The sequence below is a fragment of the Misgurnus anguillicaudatus genome, chromosome 22, assembly GCF_027580225.2.
Source record: "Misgurnus anguillicaudatus chromosome 22, ASM2758022v2, whole genome shotgun sequence".
In the NCBI taxonomy this organism is placed as follows: domain Eukaryota; kingdom Metazoa; phylum Chordata; class Actinopteri; order Cypriniformes; family Cobitidae; genus Misgurnus; species Misgurnus anguillicaudatus.
The window spans coordinates 35,807,983-35,825,931 of NC_073358.2; the positions used below are offsets into that span (position 1 = coordinate 35,807,983).

Consider the following 17,949-nt stretch of genomic DNA (forward strand, 5'->3'; position numbering starts at 1 on the left):
GGGCTTTGCAGGCACTGGAAGGGTTCAGCTGCAGTGGCGTTTTGGTAGGGATTCCCAATTCGTCGGTCACGACGTGACGTCGTAGTGACCGACTGAAAGGGAACGTCTTGGTTACGTATGTAACCCTCGTTCCCTGAAGGAAGGGAACGGAGACGTCACGTCCCGTCGCCACAGTTTGCTGTTCCATTGCTGTTCAGGCCGGGCACTGTTGCTCGGCTTCTCAGCAATAATATAGCTGATTTGGTATTATGCACCTGCGCCTTATATACGCACCTGGCGGGGCGGCGCCGGCATTATGCAAATACCTGCATGCCAAGTTCATTGGCGTTTTTGATAGTTCTCGAAGTAGATAGGTCACCCGCGAAGCGGTTCCCAATTCGTCGGTCACGACGTGACGTCTCCGTTCCCTTCCTTCAGGGAACGAGGGTTACATACGTAACCGAGACGTTTTCTACTAACACCCCCTAAATGTACTCATTGGAGCTGTGTCATGTCCCAGCGTGCTTCAAGGTGGCGACCATCATCCCTATACCCAAGAAGGCCAAGGTTTCGGGCCTAAACGACTATAGACCTGTAGCTCTTACCTCCGTGGCCATGAAGGTGATGGAGCGCCTCGTTCTGGCCCATTTGAAGTCCATCACAGATTCTGCACTGGATCCCCTGCAGTTCGCCTACAGAGCCAATAGATCTACGGAGGACGCAGTGAATATGGCTCTGCATTATGTCTTAGAACATCTTGACACTGCAACAAACTATGCCAGGATTCTGTTTGTGGACTTCAGCTCGGCCTTCAATACAATCCTCCCCTCTATCCTGGAGAACCGGCTGTCCCTGCTGCAGGTACCGGTCCCCACTTGTAAATGGATAACTGACTTTCTTACCAACAGGTCCCAGCGGGTGAAGCTGGGGTCGTGTATCTCCAGCTCTAGGTCCACCAATACAGGTTCCCCACAAGGCTGTGTTCTTTCGCCCGCCCTGTTTACACTTTATACAAACAGTTGTACCTCTCTCCACCACTCGGTCAAGCTCTTGAAGTTTGCAGATGATACCACCCTGGTGGGCCTCATATCTAGGGGGGATGAATCTGCTTACAGGAGGGAGATCGAGCGGTTGCAGGGCTGGTGTCGCAAGTATAACCTAGAGCTTAATGCTCTGAAAACAGTGGAGATGGTGGTGGACTTTAGGAGGAATGCAGCTCCACCCCTTCCCATCATGCTGGGGGACACCACGGTGACCATTGTGGAGTCTTGCCGTTTCCTTGGGCTGACCATCTCTCGTGATCTCAAATGGAGTCAGAACATCACAGCCCTCACGAAAAAGGCCCACAAGCGGTTGTTTTTTCTGCGACAGCTGAAAAAATTCAGGCTGCCCAGGCCAATATTAATCCGGTTCTATTCTGCCATCATTGAATCTATCATCACACAAGCAATAATTACATGGTTCCCTGCTGCAGCAGCCAAGGACAAGGCTAAGCTGCAGCGGGTAATCCGCTCTGCGGAGAGAGTGATCAACACCTCTCTACCTTCTTTGGAGTCCCTTCATAACATCAGGGCTGTGAGAAGGGCAAGAAAGATTATGGCCGACCCATCTCATCCAGGCTGTCCCTTGCTTCAGCTGCTCCCTTCAGGTAGAAGGCTTCGGCTCCCGAGAACTGCTAAATCCCGGCATCGCCTGAGCTTTTTTCCCACTGCCGCTAGGCTGCTTAATGACTGTTCAATTTCTCTTTAGGACTGAATGCACTGTTTGCACTTTATTGTTTCTAATACTCCTACTTTTATTATTCAGTATTAGTATAAGTATTAGTGTTCCTTCCATATGATTGTGTATTATGTGTTTTATCTTTGTTTTGTCTAAATGTCTTGTTTTTGCCACATTACATCCATGCATGACTGGCTGTAAAAAATTCCAATTGTGTTTTACACTATATGGCAATAAACTGAACTTTGAACTTTGAACTAATTAAATGAGAAATAATGCACTTCAAACACACTGATGCATAAAGTCGTTCGATTCACATGTATTGCTAACATACAATCTTATTTGTCAAGCGTATTAAGTCTTCAAACGTGTATTAAGTTCAACACATTCAATCTTTCTAATGCAACTCTATGGAGCTGACTGTGACTTCCGGGAACTCTTGAGAGACTCCGTGGTCCACCATTGCTGTAAAAAAAACCGTTCCATTGGAGTGAACGGACTTGACGTAACTCTATCCTTCTATGGCTCTGGGTCTAATCAGATTCAATGGATTATGCTAAGCTATGCTAAAAGTGGTACCGCCAGACCCAGAGATCGGCTATATGGATTAAAAAACTGTCAAATGTTTAACTCTAGGGAAGCTGAAAAATGAGCAAATTTTCAACAAAGAGTAGGGTGTCCCTTTAAGTTAGGAATCTCATTAAGATTTGTAAATATTAAGTGTTTACTGTCCAGCTCTTACCTGAAAGGCATGTGGCGTGTCATCTACACAGTGCACTCGCAGACTGTAGTCCATAGAGGAGGCCTCCATTCTCCCGAAAACCGCAATCCTCAGTCTTTTTACAGCTGAATCAGTAACAGGTTCACCCACCAGCGCATAGCAGCCCGGCTGATCCAGCAATAAGTGACAGCTATGTGAATCCATCAGGCAATAACAGGAGGTCGATTCGTCATCTACTGACATCATTTCCTGTGAATCAAAGTTAATGGCGAGACTGTCAAAACATAATTCCAAACTGCCTGTTTTGGTCATATTTACCATACGTATGTTTAATGCCTACATATCATTACAAACATTCAAATAAATCATTTTTAATAAAAAGTAATAGATGTACATCTGTAATCTGTACATGCACAAAATATGTATGGTTAACGGAGCATCCAGATGATTGTTTAAGACTTATGCTGGTACACACCAAAAGATTTTTTACATCTTATAAGATTTTCAAAATGTGAGATCACAAACATGAGTATAAAAAATCCCAGATTTAACCGTTTTGCTCATATAGTGTGTGGTATGCCATGATATCTCAAAGACAGCACACCACACACGAACAGATTTTCAACCAGAGTCTCGACTGTGAACACAGGAAATCTTGCTATGAGACTTCAGAATAAGCATGGTGGACGACATGCAGGAAGAAATTTCAATGATAGTGTTTGGAATCATTTTCACTGAAAATTCAAGGGAAATAAAGAAAAGGGTTTGGGTGAAGTCATGGAGACAACAGGAACATGGTCTGTACGAGTTCACTTTGCATCAACTTCACTTTGTACTAGGGTGGCCATTCGTGCCAGTTCCGCTGGACACGTCCCGAACATGTTTTCGGGTGTGTTCTCCGGAAGTCGTGTTGCTCGGCCGCATACGTCATCGAGGTTCTCACATTTCAGTTAAAATACATTAGAAAAGTAGGATTTATAAGGCAAGGCAAGTTTATTTGTATAGCACATTTCATACACAGAGGTCATTCAAAGTGCTTTACATAGAAATGAGAAAACAATATATAAAAGAGAAAAAAACAAAATGTAAAAATAAGAGATACACGATAAAATCAATAAAAACAAAGACATACAATCATTGTAGTTTCATATATACATTGAAATGTCACGTTTGCTTTTCTGAAATGAAACCCGAAATATTAAACCTTGATGACGTATGCGGTCGACTAACGCGACTTACGGAGAACGAACCCGAAAACATGTTCGGGACGTGTCCGGCGGAACTGGCACGAATGGCCACCCTACTTTGTACTGCACCATGACTGCTTCTGTCTTCTATCATCTTGCTTTCTGATTGGATATTGTTTGGTTTCACGTGATAATCTCAAGAGCGTGCGTGCGTTTGTCCTCGGGGATTCCCCACACACATCAGGATTTCTGATTGTAAATATTAAACATGTTTAATATTTACGATTGGCGATCGGGGTGGCTCCGACGTTCTTCCGATCATGTTCGGACACTCTTAACACACCTCACACCAAGGGAAAATCTGATAAAATTATCTGTACAAGCATCAAGATAATCGGGACATTGCTAGGATTGTCAGAAGGGGGGAAATGGGTCGAAAATCAGCCAGATTATCTTTTGGTGTGTACCCAGCATTAGCCAAAGGACATAAATGGTAATTGTTTTGTGAAATCCAGGTTGAAGTCTCATAATATAATTATGGGGTTAGGAGCATCAAAGTTAGATTTCAGTCATTGATTTCAGTCTTTAACATGACCTTGCTCAGACAATAATAAAGATATCAAGGTTATATTTTCCACAGACTGTTCTTTACATTATGTAGGATGATTTTATGTATAAAACAATAAATCACAAAAAATGACCATAGCTGAACTTTCATGGGCAAGGTCACATATGCAGTCTAATGTAACACAGGACTATTCTGAATGCTCAGTAATATATAGGCCTACTGAAGGACCTGGTGGATTTGTTTGTTTAGAAAATGAAGTTAAAAATGAAGAACAAAAACATGCATTGCAGAAAGAAGAGGAAGATCTGAGAAGGAGAAAAGAACAAATGGAGCTTGACACTGAAATCTCTGTATCAATGGCCAAGATGAAGGTATATAGTGACTCAAAATCAAGTGTATCTACTAAGCCTTCTGATACTAATGTTTTAAGGAAGAAACAGACTAGAGCTGAATCTCTTATTCCTCATGTGGAATCATTCTTACCTTCGAGTTCATGTGCGGTGTCACAACATCCACCTGCATCTTATGCACAGACTCAGATTCATGCTTCTCAAGAAGATTTAATGCATTTTCCAACTCAACCAGTTCAACAACTGCAATATACTGTACAATCTAATTCAAGGCCATCACAACCAGCCATACCCAGCACCAGTCATGATAATGGACATGGACCTAGAGTGCACAGAGCACATGGATCAAGTTCACACGATGGTTTGGAAGGAGGAAATATTTTTAAGCTGATTGATAAGCAAAATGAAATTGCTGCCCTATTAATTCAGCAGCATAATTCATCTTCACTTCCTCCAAGGGAGGTCCCATGCTTTGATGGGGATCCATTACGTTACTATGATTTTATACAGACATTTGATGAGGTGGTGGAAAGGAAAGCAGTTGGTGAGGCAGATTGTTTACATTTCCTAGAGCAGTACACAAGAGGGCAACCTAAGGAACTTGTTAGGAGTTGTCGGCATATGATTCCTTCTCAAGGGTACATAAGGGCCAAAGCTTTGTTAAAGGAGCATTTTGGCAATGAGGTAAGGATAGCCTCAGCTTACATGGAGAAGGCACTCGTATGGAAAGTGATAAAGTCTGAGGATGCTAAAGCTCTGCAGGATTATGGGTTGTTTCTCAGAAGTTGTTGTAATGTTATGCAGAATATTCATTACATGAATGAGTTGAATCTTGCTACCAATATGCAAGTAATTCTTGCAAAGCTTCCTTATAAGATGAGAGAAAAGTGGAGGATCGTGGCATATGATTTACAGGAAAGACGTAATCGTCCAGCTTGTTTTTCTGACATTGTGAATTTCATAGAAAGACAGGTGAAAATACTCACGGATCCAGTATTTGGAAACATTCAAGATGTTCTGCCTAGTGGAGGAAGAAATCTGAATGTAAAATCATCTCATTCCAAATCTAGAAGCAGTTTTGCCACCACAGTCACTGCAACTGATGTGAAGGAATGTAGTGGGAAGAATGTGAAAAGTTTCTGTCTTTTCTGTGAAGGGGAACATGAACTGGACTTCTGTAAAAGGATTGCTGAGAAATCTCATGGAGAAAAGATTAATTTCCTAAAGAAGAAGGGGATTTGTTTCGGTTGCTTATGTACAGGACATGTCAGCCGTGATTGCAAGGAGAGAAGCATATGTAAGATATGTCATCTCAAGCACCCAAGTCTTCTTCATATTTCTTCATCAGAGAAAAAGAACATTCAGTACAGTAGGAAAGAAGAATCAAAGCCTACATTGGGTAGTGCTTTGGTCTCGCTTCAATCCAGTGCTCTTACTGGGGCTGGTAAAGACAATTGTGCATTGTCTATTGTTCCTGTATGTGTGAAATCTAAGAAAGGAAGTAAAGTGGTGATCACCTATGCATTTCTGGATTCTGGAAGTTCTGCAACTTTCTGCACAGAGAGTTTAATGTCAAAGCTCAATCTCTCTGCCAAGAAAATCAACATACTAATGAGAACCATGAATCAAGATAAATCCATCTTTTGTCATGTTCTTAAGGATTTGGAAGTGTCAGGATTGAATCAAGAGCATAACTGTACTTTGCCAGAAGTATACACTCAGAAGAACATGCCTGTAAGTAAAGCTAACATCGCCACACAAAATGATCTTGCTTGTTGGCCTCATTTAAGTGACATCTGTTTACCATCAATTGATGCTGGTGTAGAGCTGTTGATTGGTGCTAATGTACCAGAGGCATTGGAGCCATGGCAGATTATTCGTAGTCAGAATAATAGTCCATATGCTATTAAGACCATGTTTGGGTGGACAGTTAATGGACCAATGAATCGACTGGAGAAGCATGCTGTTGAGGAATATCCTCATATGACTGTTAATAGGATCACAGTTATGAAGCTGGATGAGTTGTGGGAGCGGCAGTTCAAGACAGACTTTCCTAAATGTGTTCAAGAGGAACAAGAAGGATTGTCAAAGCAAGATCATCAATTTATGAATTTTGTTTCTCGATCAGCAAGACTGATGAATGAACATTACTACATTGGCCTTCCACTCAAAAGTGAAGCCGTAGTCATGCCAAGAAATAGAGCAATAGTGGAACAACGTGCTCTGAATCTTCAAAGAAAGCTTAGAAGAAACCCCTCATTTCATTCTGATTATGTTAATTTCATGGAGAACGTCATCTCGAAAGGACATGCTGAAAAGGTTCCCACAGCGGAATTGGAACGACATGATGGACGCTTATGGTATATACCTCACCATGGGGTATATCATCCCAAAAAGCAAAAGATCCGAGTGGTGTTTGATTGTGGAGCATCATACCAAGGAACATCACTGAATGAACATCTTCTGCAAGGTCCAGACCTAACAAGTCCGCTGGTGAGTGTTCTTGTGAAATTCAGAATGGAGTATGTTGCTATGATGGCTGACATAGAATCGATGTTTCATCAGGTCAAGATACATCCTAATGATTGTGATCTGTTGAGATTTCTATGGTGGCCAGGGGGAAACATTGATGGTGATCTGGAAGAATACAGAATGGTTGTGCATTTGTTTGGAGCAACATCGTCTCCAAGTTGCTCTAGCTATGCATTGAGAAGGTGTGCAGAGGATCATAAGGATCTGTATGATGCCAAGACAGTAGATGTTGTCTTTAATAACTTCTATGTAGACGATTGTCTTGTATCTGTGCCTACAAATTCTGATGCAGTACAGCTGTACCAAAGACTCACTGAAATATGTGCCAGAGGTGGATTTCGATTTACGGAATAGATCAGTAATAGCCATAATGTGTTGAACGCCATACCTGAGAAAGACAGAGACCAGAAAATAAAGAACTTGGATTTGGAACATGACACGCTACAATTGGAAAGGGCATTAGGTGTTCAGTGGTGTGCTGAATCAGATGTTTTCAAGTTTAAGGTGACCATCAGAGACAGACCTCTAACCAGAAGAGGAATTCTTTCCATCCTTAGTTCAATCTATGATCCTCTTGGTTTTCTGTCTCCCGTGATCTTACGTGGCAAAATTATACTTCCAAGATCTATGTAGAGAGAAAATCGGATGGGACTGCACTATACCAACAGTGTACATTCAGCGATGGACAAGTTGGTTGGATGAACTTCATGAATTGGATACATTTGAGGTTTGCAGGTGTTTTAAACCTGACAACTTTGGAGAAGTTGCATTTGCCCAATTACGTCACTTCTCAGATGCCAGCGAGAAAGGTTATGGCACTGTATCTTACTTGTTGCTTCATGATGATCAACAAATTGCCCATTCTACTCTGCTAATGAGTAAAGCAAGAGTAACACCTTTGAAAGTAATCACTATCCCTCGTCTTGAACTCACTGCTGCTACGCTTGCAAGTCGTATGGACAAGTTGTGGAAAAGAGAGCTGAAGATAAACCTTCAGGATTCTGTGTTCTGGACAGACAGCACATCTGTTCTTAAATACATCCAAAATGAGACTTCTAGGTTCCAATGCTTTGTAGCCAACAGAGTTGCAGAAATTCTAAGGGTTTCTGAAACTACACAATGGAGGTATGTTAACTCTTTCAACAACCCAGCTGATTTGGTTTCCAGAGGTTTAAAGGTCACCTCTTTCTTAAAAAACAAGACTTGGATTTCTGGCCCTTCATTTCTTCTTCAACCACAAGAGTCGTGGCCCATGGATCCTACTGATGTAGGTACAATGTCTTCTAATGACCCAGAAGTAAAAGGGAGTGTTCTGGTGAATAGTGTACAAATTCAGCAAGAGTTTAATTTTCTACCATACTTCAATCACTACTCTTCATGGATGCGTTTGAAAAAAGGCATAGCTTGGATACTTAGATTCAGGAACATTTTAATTGATCTAAGCAAGGAAAGGAAAAGATTAACAACTGATTACCATGACAAGTCAATCATGGACAAGTCACAACTACAGACTCTTAACAAAGAGATGCAAAAGTTCAAATCCAATACGACTTCCAAGTTGTTGTCTCCAGAAGAACTGGAGAAAGCTGAACTGGAGATTATTCGTATATGTCAAAAAAAGAGATATTCTGAAGAACTGTCAAGTCTACGGAAGGATGGACTGGTAAAACGAAGTAGTGAACTCTATAAACTGAACCCTGTGCTTCACTTGGATATCATCAGAGTTGGTGGACGTCTGGACAAAGCTATGATGCCTGAAGAAGTTAAACACCCGGTAATACTGGCTAAGGACCTGCATGTTACAGATTTGATTCTGCAACAAATACATAAAGATATTGGACACTGCGGACGGAATTATATGATGGCTACTTTGCGACAGAGATATTGGGTCCCTGGTGCTAGCACTGCGATAAGGAGGATTTTATCAAAGTGTGTAGTATGCAAACGTCTTCATGGAACCACAGGTCATCAGCAGATGGCAGATTTGCCGCAAGAGAGAGTTACACCTGACAAACCACCTTTCACCCATGTTGGAGTGGACTGCTTTGGTCCCTTTGAAGTCAAGCGAGGAAGGAGTGTTGTAAAACGTTATGGAGTAATCTTCACATGTTTGACCACAAGAGCTGTTCATCTTGAAATATTATCTTCACTTGAAACTGACTCTTTTATTCATGGATTAAGACGACTTATTGCACGTCGAGGACAAGTAGTCGAGATCCTTTCAGACAATGGTACAAACTTTGTTGGTGCCCAACGTGAGTTGCAGGAAGCCAAAAACAACTGGAATCATAATCAAATCAATTCATTTTTGCTTCAAAAAGGAATAAAGTGGAACTTCAATCCTCCATCTGGTTCACACTTTGGAGGAATTTGGGAGCGGCTCATAAGGTCCGTAAGAAAGATTCTAAGTTCTATCCTTGGAAGACAAAGTTTGGATGAGGAGGGTTTACACACAGTACTTTGTGAAATTGAATCGATCCTTAACAATCGTCCTATATCTAGAGCATCAATGGATGTTAATGATTTGGAAGCCCTTACACCCAACCATCTACCATCAATACTTTAGGTTTCAGCACCAGAAAAAAAACATCTTGCACATATAACTTTACAGTCCAAGAGGTTTCCCAATATGGAACCCTTTCAAAGAAATCATCTTTATACACACCGACTTACAGTTGTTGCCAGTTATTTTTACATTGTGGGTGATTCTCAGCTCAGTCAGAAGAGAAGACTTTAATTTACTCTGCCATGCTGACATCCAATCGCTCACAAATCACGAATCAGTAAGGCCACATGTTTAGTGCTTTGACAAGGTTAGGCTAACATCAAGTCAAGCACAGACAGTCATATAATTTAGACTCTCTTCACTTTTTTGACAGATGGCCATTTCTTTATTTGACTCCTGGGAGAATACCGCATGAAGCACGTTGAAATGATAGCATTGGGAGGAAATCTTTCTTTGACAGGTGAGTGATTTGTCCAGCAGCCTTCATGTAATTACTTTAGCCGTCAACAACATTGGAGCTGTCATTGGTTGAAATAAAACTATTAGAGCTGTGAAAAACAGTGACAACAAATGTCTTTCTGTGAAGGCTGCTGGTAGCAATCTCAAGGATAAGTGCCTGCGCCTTGGAACAATTTCAAATTCATCTAAATAATGGCTCGTGCTGGCGGTCACACACAAAAGGAAGGTTATTATCCAATTCTCTTCAATAACAGAACGGCTCGCAATAAACAAACAAACTGGAGGAAAGTGCAAGAATACAGCAAGAATAACTTATATTACATTTTCACATTTGCCAGACGCTTTCATTCAAAGTGACTAAGTACAATAAAATCTGTACATAACCTCAATGGAAGTCGAACCCATTATTAGCACTAAACCCTATCCGTTACCAAACAACTTATTAACACATCAACTTTCAGATCATGATGACAGTTTAGGTTATCAGAGGTTGACATCACGGTGAAACATGAGATGCCATCGGAAGAGATGCGAGTGAGTGTGGCAGGGTCAGAAGAGAGATCACATCCATGACTTCTATCCTGATTGCCTTGTGTCAGCTCACATTTCAGTTCCTTTTGTACAACCGGATCGATATTTCCTAGGTCGGATGGGCATCTAGCCCTGATGTTACCGCTGTTTGACTGCCGCGAACTGTGTGTCTTCTCGCTATTACGGCCTGTAATTGTTTTTCCTTGAACGCTTCATTGTTGCAGCTTCTTCTGTGGAGTAACTGTCCCCAGATCTCTTCTACTACACACAAGAGGGTCAGATCACCTCTTTAACACAATTTCAAAGCCTGCTGTAATTGGTTGATAGCACACTTTACTAGGTTAACTGAATCATGAGTATTTTTGGCAACTGAAACCTTAGAAAATGACCATTAGGTGACAAATGGCTGTAAAAATTGCCTTTGGTAAATAGAAAAAAAAAACAGTTGGCCAGTTGCTTAATTAGGAACTTAGGAGTAAAAAGCAGCACAATAATTTTAGAAACAAAAAATCATTAAAATAATGCTAAATACATCTTCATTTATGAATCGGCAGATGCTTTATCCAAAGTTACTTACAGCACATTACAAGGTATACATTTTTTTCAACGTGTTCCCTGGGTTCGACCTCATGATCTTTTGCGCTGCTAACGCATGCTCTACCAATGAGCTACACAGGAGCACTGCTAAGAAAATATGGTTGGGAAATTATCTTTATTCATCCACTGTTTAGTCTTTGACCAAAATTTATACTGGATCCAGATAACAGACCTTCAATCTTTAATGCTGGCATTTTCCAAAGTATTGCAGAATGAAACTTTAAACTGTGCTGTATCATTTTAAAAACCTTTAAAAATGTACTGTATTTGCAAAAAAAAATCGGACATTCTTCAGATTCTCACTCATAGGAATTTAAAATGTATTCATTGGGAAAAAACAGATTTCATGTCTTTATTCCTACCTCCCACTTGTTGTCCTTGGTTTGTCTCTTGAGTTTAATGTTCCAGTTTTCAGTGCTGACCTCAGCACAATGAGCTATCGTCATGGCAACAGGATAGGAGAGGTTCAGCCCTGGAGGACCATACGTGATCTCTGGCCCCAAAAGAATCTCACACTTTTCCTCTGACTGGGCACTAGTGCGGAAACAAGAGCAATATAAACATATCACTGTCAATTTTGGAAAAAAAAGAAGTTAAGATATTTTTTTAATACACTATTTGTACTTGGCTTATAAATAAAACAGTCAGTACATTTGGCTAAATCAAACAAAGTGATGAGACCAGAAACCAAAACACAATCAAATATATATTACAAGAAAAAAACAATAACGAAAACTGTCACATCTGCACTACACAGAATCATTTAAATCCTGATTTGGACAACCTTGATTTAAAATCGTTTACCGGCTCTTGCATATTCATCGGTCACTGCTTATGATCTTTTGGCCATTATCATTACCTTGCATCTTTTCCTTGTGGTGGTAAACCATAACATTAAACTCATTAATGAGGAGGCTTTGGCTTTTCATGCTAATTTTAAGGAAAAAGATGACAAAAAACCCACTGTAGAGTCATAAAGGTTAGATTTTCAGTTTTTCATCTGTATATCTACAAACTACTTTGTGTAGCACTTTATTTTACAGTATGTGTACTTACCTGGTACATATATGGTAAATGTGTTGTGCTTACAGACACACTTGTGGCATTTAGTATTTATTAAGCAAAATTGACCCAATATGTACCAGGTAAACATGTATTGTAAAAAAGTGCTACCCTACTCTACAAGTGACAGTTTATGACAAACCTTGAAAGTCTAAAATAGCAGAACAGCAGAATTAGCTTTAAGCACTGTACAGTATGCCCAAAGGACGCCATAAGCCTTTTACAGTTTATCTGACTTAAAGGACAAGTTCGGTATTTTACATTTAAAGCCCTGTTTTCAGATTGTTTATGATGAAATAGAACGGTTTTGACTGAAATTTGGACATATGATGCTGGCCCAATAATTTTCAGGTGTTTGTTGTATCACCTCCCACCTCTACAATGGCTGCATAGCTGCACTGGAACAATCCTTCCTAAATTGCATTAAACTTTCGTTTACAAAGACGTGAAACTCACCGAGTGGTCAGGGGTGTTCACTGATATGCTCACACAAAAATCGCTGCAAATACTTTGATGACCTGTGGTGGTTTTCTGTGGCGAGGAAGAAACGTAAGCTATCAAAATCTAATAATTTACGTGAGAGGCACTCCGGAGACGGAAAAATGCCGTCTGTTGCTTGTTCTCACACGACAGCATCAAGCTTCTGATATCCTAACATATTAACCCGACGGATCTTATGAAAACCTTTCCATTATTTTACTACTATGACAAAGTGTTTTGATTAATGCCATTAATGTTTATTTTTTATCAGTGTATACTACTAGTCAACTAAATGAATATATCATGGCAAGATGAATGCACATTTATATATTGATTCAATAGATTTATAGCATAAAAAATCTTTAAAAAAGAATCCTTTTTTATAATAAATCTTTGAAAATCAAATAATGGATTTGAACTTTTAAGGTTATATTAATCTAAAGATGCTATGTGAAAGTTTGTAACAGAAAATAGTGGTTTTTATCTCGTCACTTTCTTGGTATAGAAAACACGTTTTTACCTAAATTAGTCAAAATGAATTTATTGCGTTTTGAAACAAAACAAAAAATGACAGTATAAGGGACAGTTAAAGGGAATGTTAGGAACTGACATCCTTAGTCACCATTCATTTGCACTGTATGGACAAAACATATTTTTCATTTTGGGGTGAACTAAAAATGAGGATTCTATGACATCACTGCGCCAACTTTTTGGCACTTTTGCATTGAAGTGTGTTGAATGTAGTTCTTTAGGTTTTCACTGAAACTCATCACCCTAGTTTACTTTTTATCCAAGTAAAAGCTGGGGGCAGATTACCTGGGTTGCATAAGAAGCTACTTAAGTACCTCAAGTGTCTTGTCATATTTTCACTGCTCTCCTCCTCCTCCTCATCATAACCATCATCATCAAGGGTCTTATTCTGCCAGCTCCTAAGTCTGAGAGGCATTATTCAAAAGGACCGATGAGTCATTGCTAATAGGCCAGGCAGCGGAGTGCTGTTGCATTCAGGGACACTATAGGCAACATACAGACCTAATGGTTCCATTTTGCATACTTTTGGGCATCTGACTGAATTTTACCATTAGTCTGGGAAATTAATTGGTACCTCATAAAAGATGGTGTTTTATACAGTTATTAATGATGACCATTTCTAAAGCAAGCTTCAAAAATGAGCATCATTCAATATTGTGACATTAAAGCTTTAAATGTACTCTATCAGCAATGCTTGAGCTCATATTGTAGCTTTAATCTTTGGTTTTCAACATGGTGTCCCATTTCCATGTTCAAAAACAGATTTTCTAGTCAGTAATGTGACTGGTGCTTACTGTTTAATAAGAATAAACTATTGCATGCGCCTTTCATTCAAGAAGAGTGAATAAATGTGTATGTGGAAGGGGAGGGAATAAGGGGTAAAATATGACTCATACAGTAACATCCTTGTTTTGCACTTGCTGGGTGTAAATATGTTATTCATGTTCCTGTGTCATAATAAAGAAGAATTCAGTCTGGGCAATAAGAGCCACTTGTGTTGGATCTCCTTCAGTTCTGGCAGAGTGAAACAGTCATATTGTCTCCAGAGATACATCAAAACCTATGCAGGTCATCACCTCAACATGGTGAGAATACATAATACACGATGTGTCAAAATCTAAGACCTTCAGAAACTCTTAAGGAAGTTTGTATGGGGAAAGAGCAGTGGGGGGTGTAGACCATGGCCTATATATGCCAAAACAACTCAAAAAAAATGATCACTCACCAGCTGAGATCAAAGATTCACTTCTGTACAACATGATAAAAGAAAGGCTTTCATTTGCCAAGAGTACAGTGACATAATCAGACTTCAGCTTTTCACATGAAGACTTCCTCAATGTCTCAAAGTTAGAATTCTTGCTTGTTTGACAGAGATTTTATTGCATTACACGTTCCACTGTAAGAGTCTATGATTAATTCCTACATTAAAGTGAGAGCGTATATAGTAGAAATGAACTCTGATATTCACGTTCTTTATCCATTTGTTCCAAGTTAGGAAATCAATATGACTCTTTTATGCTATTTTACTCCATACAGGCTAATTAATCCCCTTACAGGGCAAATTTAATGCCACCCTTTGTTGTTTTAACACATTTTTGGGTCAAATATAATTTAACTAAACGGCTGTGTTTGTCCCATTTTTTCCCACTTTTTATAGTGTATTAATGCTTGTCCTTGAAAAAGACTATCAATTTGGCAGAAAATAAATCAAAAGCAGAAAAATGTTTTCTATGAAACTAATAAAAGAACATGTTTTTCAACATCATAACAAGATATTTGAAGAATGACTAATTTAGGTAAAAATGTGTTTTCTATACCAAGATGAAAACCACTATTTTCTGTTACAAACTTTCACATAGCATCTTTAAGTTGTAATAACATTAAAATTTCAAATCCATAATTTGATTTTCAAAGATTTATTTTAAAAACAGATGATGTTTTTTTCTATTGAATCAATCGCCTATATAAATGTGCATTCATCTTTGCCATGTTATATTCATTTAGTTGACTAGTGGTATACACTGATTAAAAAATAAACATTAATGGCATTAATCAAAACACTTACTTTGTCATATTAAGAACACTGTCATTGCTGTGGTCATCCTTGGGATGTCGTTGCTAAACTTTTTTGACAGCGATCAGCTGTAAAATGTTTTGTTCCTGCTCGATTTTCATTGACTTTGAGTAAAATAATGGAACGTTTTTCATAAGATCCCCTGGGGTCAATGTGTTGTAAATGACAGAAGCTTGATGCTGTTGTGTGAGAACAAGCAACAGCCGGCATATTTTTCCTTCGTCCAAGTCCCTCTTACGTAAATTATGAGATTTTGATGGTTTGCGTTTCTTCCCCGCCACAAAAAAACACCAAAGGTTTATTAATGCTATCAAAAGTATTATTTTGTTTTTGTTTGTTTGTTGATCACAAAGTACAAAGCAGATGAGGAAAACCAGGATTCCGTGTGTATTCAAATTGTTTACAATGCATGGAATGGTGCGCTGTGATTTGTTGAGCGGATTTATTGCATTTTGCAGAGAAGAAAAAGTGGCGTTTGTCGTGGTTTGGAAAAAAAGAGAGAAAAGATGACAGAATAACACGGCGGATATTGGATTTTGCGTAAAATTAAGAATTTACTTTTTAATACTGACCAGATACAATACTGATTTTTTTAAATGCAGTTTATCGCGTTTTGGAACCAAACTCTTAATTTACAAACTCTCTATAAAAACTTTACATATCTGTTAGTATGATAAGTAGAAGAAGAGTTTTGTTGCAAAATGAGATAAATTAATTTTTCAGATATCTCGTTTTTTGATGTGCATTCTAATTAATATCAATTCAACTGCAGTTGGTTTGTTTTGATTTAAACCTTCATAACTTAAAAAATACAGCTAAGTAGCACCATAAAACAAAATAATAACATGATAACATAATACTAAACATGTTTTGACAAAATGTCAAAAACTTAGTTATCTCGTTTTGCAACGAAACTCTTCAAACGTCATTTGAAATCTGCACATCATTTGAACATTTCTGTGCACAGGCAAGACTTAATATTGTGCATTGCAGAGTAAAATCTTCCACAACAACTCAGAAAAAGGGACACCATGAAAGTGATCCAGACCTGTCAGTCTACAGTCTTACCTGGACTCTCCTTGATTTATGAGCATGTACATTTCCCAAGACGTGTCCTCTGCGGTCGCACCGTGAGGCACCAGCAAACTCACTCCTACAAAAACAACATCGAGGACATCAGCACTGAAGATAACATGCACAAAAACAGCTATGCCTTTTACCTTTCAATATATGAAAACCTCAGATGCAAAACCCTCTAAGTGCATCTGACATAAACAAGCTTTTTTTTTAAAGTATTTTATGAACATTAAATGCGCATCTGGCCTCTTGCAGTCTATTTAATTATACATTACAGGAGAAATTAATGTCATTATATGCATTTGTTAATGCATAAAATGATTAAAGTGTCATTTCATGTCTTTTTACCATATGTATGTATTGAAAGTGCCAATGTATTATATAAAAAAATCAAGATGATTATGTAAATAACACTCTCAGCAATTACACATGAATGAATTAAAAAGTGTTGGATGATAAAATCCTCTTTCACATCACTATTCAGATTCATCATTTGGATGATGTTCTGCCCTCACAATGGCGTCACTCTTCCCAAAGTTAGACAGACAGATAAACTCTTTCCAACACATAAGCTTGTGGGAGAATGCTGCTTTATTCCACACCACGATGAATATGTCGAAAAACAGAGTGAAACTACAGAAAGGAGATGTAAATACAATAGAACTACTTAGTTATCTCAAAAACATAACACACAGGAATTCATTGTATATAGTTCTAAAATAGCTGAAATTCCACATTACTTAGCTTTATAAATGGTAAATTTAACAAACAACTGAGTAAAAATTAATCACAAACTTACAGACAATGCTTTCTACAGAGGATCACAAAATCAATGCTGCTTCAAGCTCCTTCTGTGTTGTTCTACATTTGATTGATGCAATTAACTGAATTTAACTGTCCATCATTAACTGTATTTTTTTAAAGAAAGCTACTATGTATTAGTATTAAATCAATAGCAAATATTAAAGATTAATGAATGATCCAGAACACTCCCCGCCTGGCATCCGTAGGATGTCATCATTGAACACGACACCTCTTATTCCATCTTTGACGGCAGGAGAAGGACTGTGTCGGAGATGGGACGCAAGTAGACCTTTGGTATTCCATCTTTTATTGTCTTAACTTCAACCTTCCTGACTCTTCCATCATTACCTGGGAAACTCTTTTGTATAATGCCCATGGGCCAGTCATTTCTTTGAACTTGACCTTCCTTGAGGAGGACTACGTCTCCAGGTTGAAGGTTGCGTTCTTCTCTTTGCCACTTTCTCCGATTTTGAAGAGTGCTTAAATACTCCCTTCTCCATCGATGCCAAAAGGTGTTGGCTAAACTTTGAACTTGTCTCCACTGGCAAACGTAGAGGTTACTTTCATTGAAGTTGCCATTTGGAGGTGGAAGTGTGCCAGTCTTTTGTGTGAGAAGTGTTGCTGGGGATAGGATGAGTGGATTGTTTGGATCCGTTGATACTGGTATTAATGGACGAGCATTTACAATAGCTGAAACCTCTGCCATGAATGTGATGAGGACTTCATGGGTGAATTTTACTGGACTGATATTCAGTAACATAGCATCAAGGAT

The 17,949-nt window shown here is 39.0% G+C and overlaps 1 protein-coding gene and 1 long non-coding RNA gene across 6 annotated transcripts in view; one reads left to right on the forward strand and one right to left on the reverse strand.

The window, feature by feature from the left end:
• LOC129440097 (uncharacterized) overlaps positions 1-17,949 on the forward strand; it is a 53,757-nt gene that overhangs the window by 29,600 nt on the left and 6,208 nt on the right. Inside the window, exons 2-3 of one of the 2 annotated variants that reach the window (XR_008643004.2) lie at positions 9,936-10,022; positions 16,290-16,830. This is a non-coding gene — a long non-coding RNA (uncharacterized lncRNA). Of the gene's footprint in view, positions 1-9,935; positions 10,023-16,289; positions 16,831-17,949 lie in introns of those variants that run through there. The other variant, XR_008643005.2, reaches the window with a different exon arrangement.
• unc5db (unc-5 netrin receptor Db) overlaps positions 1-17,949 on the reverse strand; it is a 248,206-nt gene that overhangs the window by 26,846 nt on the left and 203,411 nt on the right. For all 4 annotated transcript variants that reach the window (XM_055199193.2, XM_055199191.2, XM_055199192.2 and 1 more), the window contains 3 exons: positions 16,365-16,449; positions 11,512-11,683; positions 2,441-2,668 (listed from right to left, as the gene is read on the reverse strand). In XM_055199193.2, the coding sequence (XP_055055168.2) occupies positions 2,441-2,668; positions 11,512-11,683; positions 16,365-16,449 (485 nt within the window). The remainder of the gene's footprint in view (positions 1-2,440; positions 2,669-11,511; positions 11,684-16,364; positions 16,450-17,949) is intronic.